This window comes from Belonocnema kinseyi, chromosome 9 (genome assembly GCF_010883055.1).
Source record: "Belonocnema kinseyi isolate 2016_QV_RU_SX_M_011 chromosome 9, B_treatae_v1, whole genome shotgun sequence".
In the NCBI taxonomy this organism is placed as follows: Eukaryota; Metazoa; Arthropoda; class Insecta; order Hymenoptera; family Cynipidae; genus Belonocnema; species Belonocnema kinseyi.
The window spans coordinates 46793448-46799635 of record NC_046665.1 but is presented as its reverse complement, the minus strand read 5'-3'; the positions used below and the strand labels follow the sequence as shown (position 1 = coordinate 46799635).

At 31.8% G+C, this 6188-nt stretch overlaps 1 protein-coding gene across 1 annotated transcript in view; it reads right to left on the bottom strand.

Annotated features, from left to right (window-relative positions):
• LOC117180031 (disks large homolog 5) overlaps window positions 1-6188 on the bottom strand; it is a 33431-nt gene that overhangs the window by 6690 nt on the left and 20553 nt on the right. Inside the window, 3 exon segments of the mRNA XM_033372317.1 lie at window positions 5402-5621; window positions 5708-5937; window positions 6026-6188. Coding sequence (XP_033228208.1) covers window positions 5402-5621; window positions 5708-5937; window positions 6026-6188 — 613 coding nt within the window.

Below are 6188 nucleotides of genomic sequence, written 5' to 3'. Positions count from 1 at the left end.
ACACAAACATAGAAATTTACGAATTATTGTTTACTTAAATTAATAATCGTGAGGGAGGCGGTATTCCTATAAAATTTAACTCTACATCTAAAAACTCCAAATTGCTAATTATATATGCGAGAAAGCTGTACGATCATATTTATTTAAAAAATTAATTATTTTAAATTTCAAATCAAAATGTTTATCAATTAAAACTTTTAATGTCTTCAAACGTATAGTTGCATTTAGTAGAATTTTTATCGATTTTTTTCAAAACAACAAAATAATATTATTCATAGACAGTAAATTTTAATTGCAAAATGACTAATTTTTTCCATAAAAGATGTCAGCTAAAAATATTTATTACGATACAATTACATTTTAATTCAATTTAAAAGTAAATCTTATGCATCTACATATTTCCTTGATGCAAAATTTATTCAAATATGTAATTGATTTATTAATTGAAAATAATAAATCAAAATTCGCGATATAAGATTTGTATTTTATATTTTTAAGTATTTAGTATTTACCGACTTAGTATCGGCTATTTGATGGACTTGTTCGACGGGTGAAGATTTCAGGGGCAAAGTAGTTGGTGTGTGCGATTTTCGGGTTGAGAGGCATGGGGGGATCGGGCAATTTTCACCGGGAGCGCCGTCTACAATTAGTTCCTCGAACTATACACGTGCCGCATCTAGGCTTATAATATCTTTGGCTTCGCGGTCGATAATATATTTATCTCGCGCTTAAAACTAAAGGTGAAAGCATCGGCAACAGTAATTTGGTGATTGTGAATTCTCTTTTGATAAATGTCCTTCGGCTTTAACGAACACATTCTCATCACGTATCTCGTGCTTCGCACTCGAGATTATCCCTAAAAATTTTATATAATTCCCATAAATGTACAGGGTGTGCCATCTAGACAGGACTTATTTCAATGTTGAATAAGTCCGCCATTTTTCAGCCGATTTTGGAAAATGAACAAGATTTATTTAAGGTATACAATGCCATTTATCGAAAATTCACTCAGAATACAATATCGATCAAATGACCGCCTCCTTTAAACACACAAAAATCGGCCCTTTTTGAGCATTTTGCATGGTATTTGATAACATTTGGGGTGTAATAGCTGCAATTTCCGCTGTTATATTAGCTTTTAGTTCTTCAATAGTCTTCGGTTTGCTGGCATACACATTACTCTTCAAGTAGCCCCACAGAAAAAAGTCCGGTGCCGTCAAATCCGGCAAACGAGGAAGCCAGTCCAAATCACCCAAATCACAGTTTTCACAGTTGAACTATTGTTTTCAATGTACAGCGCTATAATTTCAGCCTGCTTTTTTGGCGTAAATCGATCCATGTCTAAAATGACATAGATTGACGTTTCAGAATCTGGCTGATTTGTAAAAATCGGCTGAAAAATGGCGGAGTTATTCAACATTGAAATAGATCCTGTCTAGATGGCGCACCCTGTATATTATTTTAATTCGTAACTTGCATTGGTATTAAAACAGACGAAGTTTCATTGTCCCGTGTGTTTTTTGGAACTTTGTAAATGCTATAACTCTGATAATTTTGGAAAAAAATGGTCTCAAAAATATTCAAAATACGCTCACTTTTTGAATTTTTATCCAAAATGGCTGACTAACAAACTTGACCTTTAGTTTAGGACACTTAAAGAGTGTACTAGACTACTAGAGGCCAATCTTATAGAATGGTTTTTTCAAAAGTTATCATGCTGACAGACAGACAGGCATAAATCTATGCAAACAGACCGAGAGACAGACACATTCGTAAAGACCTCTTTTTCGGATTCAGGGTGTCTCAAAACGTGAACATTTGATCAAAACTGGGGGGGGGGGGCTAATTTTACACATATCTAATACCTTGTATGATGACAATGTAAATAAAACAAAAACTACGTGTCCTATAAAAAAGTGATTGATGACAAATTTGTAGATATTTTTTGGGTGCACAATGTTTGGCTTATCATTTTTTTTTCTATCTTGCATAGTTTGACCGCAAAAGTGCGTTTATTGATAATTAGAAACCTCTTATAGGTCCAAAATACCTTTGTCAGCTGAGCTAGATAAATATATATTTTTAAATACACTCATCTATATTGTAAAAATTTACAGCATTTTCACAATTTTAATTCTTTAGGGCCTAGCTATCAATTTTTGTTTCAGCTTTTACGGTGGTCTTTTGCAGTGCAGTGTATCAAAAATGAATCATTGGGAAGACTGTTCTGTTCTCCCGAAACAATGAAACCAATTGACATCTATGAAGAAAATAACTACGGAAATTATGAAAATTCCAATTTTTTTTCGAAACAGCTGAGTAAAATTCGTATTTTTTCAACAAGTTATTTCTTTTTAGTTTCGATTTATGTTGCCAAAACTTCCGTACCTAATTATCAAGTTTATATTTTATCAGGATTTCTACAAAATCCTAATTTCGACATTCCCTGTCTTTTCCCTGGCCAATTTTTTATTTTCTCTTACCGTACAAAATTTGTTACCCTAATTTATTTCTCTAAGTCGTTTCAACATTTCTTGTGCATTTTTTATTTTTTTCAATATATTGTTTCGACAATTCAACCGTTTTGTTTTTTAATCAAAAATACAAATTTCCTGTAACAAATGTACGGCATAACCTACTACTGTTCAAATATTCTTTGAAATTGAATGATTATAATGTATTTTCCCCGAAAGTACTAATTTTCGATGAAAAACACTAACGTAACCCAAATTTGTCGCTTCTTTGAAATCTAGCGATTTTTTAATAAAAAATGTCAAGTTCCCACGAAAACGCTCACACAATGTAAAATTCCTCGAGCTCATAATTTTATTACTTTCAACAAAACTCACTGGAATTAAATGTAATAATTTTTTTATTTAAAATACAAATTTTAGGCGAAACAGGGCACCATAACCTAAATTTGTTGCACAATTGTAAATATTCTTTGAAATCTAATAATTTTTTATTAAAAATATAAATCATGTCCATCGAAAACAACTAATATAATCCAAAAATGTTCATAATATTCTGAATATTGTTCGAATTGTAATGATTTTATTTTAAAGTACCATTTTTTGGTATAAATCGCTAACATGACCTAAAAGTGTTAAATAATTGTAAACCTTTAAAATCCAATAAACGTTGAAAAGAGTTAACATAACCAAAAAAGTAATTTGTTGGAATAACTTTAATCTTTAAAATCGAACACTTTTTGATTGAAAATACCCATTTTTCCATGTAAAATTTTAACATAACCTAAAATTGTTGAAGATCGGGAATATTGATGATTTTCTATTCAAAATGCTCATTTCAAGCTGAAAAAACCAACGCAGACAAAAAAATTTTTATTTATTTTATTTAAACCAGAATTAAGTCCTCTAAACATTATGATTTTTTATTAAAATTATTTTTCTTTAAATGCAATTTCCCAATGAAAAATACTATCATAAAACATGTGTAGTATTTAAAATAAATTCTTAAATAATTTGAAAGTTTTAATTTAACAGCGCCAGAGTATTCAAAATAAAAAATGATTCTCAATTAGCATAATGTTTCTCTTGATAAAATTGATTATTTTTAAATTAAATTGGTTTAATTTCAAATTTGCATAAGTTAAAACCACCTCAAGTAATAAAAAACCCAATTAGGTTTTCAAACAAAATTGTTGCGAGAGTTTCGAGATACATTGTTACATCACTTTTTTTAGATATGATTTCATTCCACCAGCTTCATTAAAAATAGTCTTGCTCGAAATAAGATATTTTTATTGATTCTCGTATATTGTTTTCTTTTTCAGGCGTTTGTGTGTTTATGTCGTGTGAATCAGAATTGGAAACAAAGTATACATTTTTATGAAAATCAATCATTTCCTAACATTTTTTTTAAACCATACTTTTGCTTCGAAGTTTTTATATTACAACGAGTATTCGATTTTTTAAGGTACAAAAATGAAATTTTTTAATGGATTAGCATTCTTTTCCATAAAGAAAAAGCATTCGATTTTAAAAATTAGCTTGGTGCACAATTAAAGTTATAGTTTGCTTTTTTCACAAAAGTGTTGGTGCCATTTGAGATGAAAGACTTTCACGATCTTCGTAGAATACGGAAGTAGGTGAATTATTATTTCATTTTGTTAATTTACCATTTTTATTTCCTTCCGAATTTTAAATTAACTGACATTTAAGTTTGAAATTTTTTCATTTTAAAGCCATTATGTATATCATTTTGCAATTTTAAAAATCCCTACTAAACCCTCTAGGCATTTTTTTTATTTGAAACTAGATCATTTAAGAGTCTTAAAATATATAATTTTTTATTTGTTGAGTTATTAGGTTCCCTTTTTTTAATTCCTCAATTTAGAATTTTTCAACTCGCATACTAAATTTACATAAATCGACAATTTGCATAATATTTAATCAAATTGACTTCTTTTTTGTATTTAAAAAATAGTGTTTAAGAGAAACAGAAAAAATAGAGGGAAAATGATTGCTGATAAATACGGACTAAGCCGTGAGGTCAGTCGAGAATATGTCTAGTTTTTTAGTACCCTGAGAAAAGGAAGCTGAACGAAGCAACCATCGCCTCAACGAAGGACTTCGCAAAGTAGTAAGTCACTTTAGAAATAAAATCCCTCGACTTAGGTTTTATCGGAAAATTGACCCACTTAACAAATATCATACGTATTAACCAATATTTGGAAAGACCCCACCATCCCAAGTTTATAGTTACATTAATCCAATTTATTTACTCAATTTTTAAACCTATGTGTAAAATACAGGGTTGGCCATATTCGACGAAAAGATTTGGCAACACTGTAACTTTTGATAGAGATGACAGATCGAGTAATGACGTAGCGCATTTGAAGCATCAGTCTAAGGAGATTTTTGCCATGGAGCAGTACACTCCACGCGAACACTCTCAGATTGTTGAAATTTACATTCAAGAGAACAAGTCAATTGTGAAAACTCAATGTGCATGAAGAACAATAAATAAAGTGAAAACTGCGCCTTCTGCGACTACATTGTATCTTTTGTATGAAAGATTTTCATCAGGTGAGACACTTACTAATTCCAAGCATCCAAATAAAAAGCGACCAAGGCGATCGGATGAAAATATCGCACGCGTACGGGCCATTGTTCTGGACACTCCGTGCACGTTGAGTTTTCACAATTGACTTGTTTTGTTGAATGTAAATTTCAACACTCTGAGAGCGTTCGCGTGGAGTGTACTGCTCCATAGCAAAAATCTCCTTAGACTGACGCTTCAAACGCGCTACGTCATTACTCGACCTGTCATCTCTGTCAACAGTTACAGTGTTGCCAAATCTTTTCGTCGAATATGGCCAACCCTGTATAATACCAAACATAACACTATCTGAAAATATAACTGAAATAATACTTACCGGAGACGACATGCCGGTACTCAGCCTCTGACTTAAGTGCTTGTTCGTACATTTCTTTCGCAGCCTTCGCACTGACCTTTTCGCTAGGATACCTCGAATCCTTAACTTCCTTAATATGTTTTGTGCTCTTGAATTTAATCAGCAAAACGATGGGATAAATCTGATGCCTGTGAAGTCGTTCGATCGAGGCAATCGAAATGTCGAGAATACAGTGGACACTCTGAAAAGAAAGAAACATTTTTGTTGTAATGTACTAATTTTAAACAAAAGTCATGTTTGAAATTATTAAAAATAAAATTATCACACTTTTTCACATATTGCTTTTACAGCTTGTACAGTCGTGCATTCAAAGTAACTTCCTTTCTTTCTATAATCGACATAATTCGAATCCCGTAGTCCTTGCTCGAGTGTCGCTTGCGAATAGTGCATCGGTTCCGGAAGACACCTAATGAATTCCCCTGGGCATTCTTGTAGTAACCTTCCCAACACGCATTCACTAAGAGGACCAATTAATAGAATGGGTCTCAAAGCCGGATCTGTAAAAAGAGAAATTCAATTTTAATTTTAATTATAATTTTAAACCAAATTTGAAAGTCTAATTCTCAATCGACTTCTAATACTTACAATCAAGCCTTTCAACTCGTTGGTAACTAGCTGGGAAATTTTCTTCGTTGAGTGTTCCACTGTCGCTATACCATCCCATATTTACACCCGTAAGGTGCGATAGTTCTTTGCTGTCTCTACTTGATGATCTCGTATGCTGTTTCTTTCGACGGAAGAAACTGCG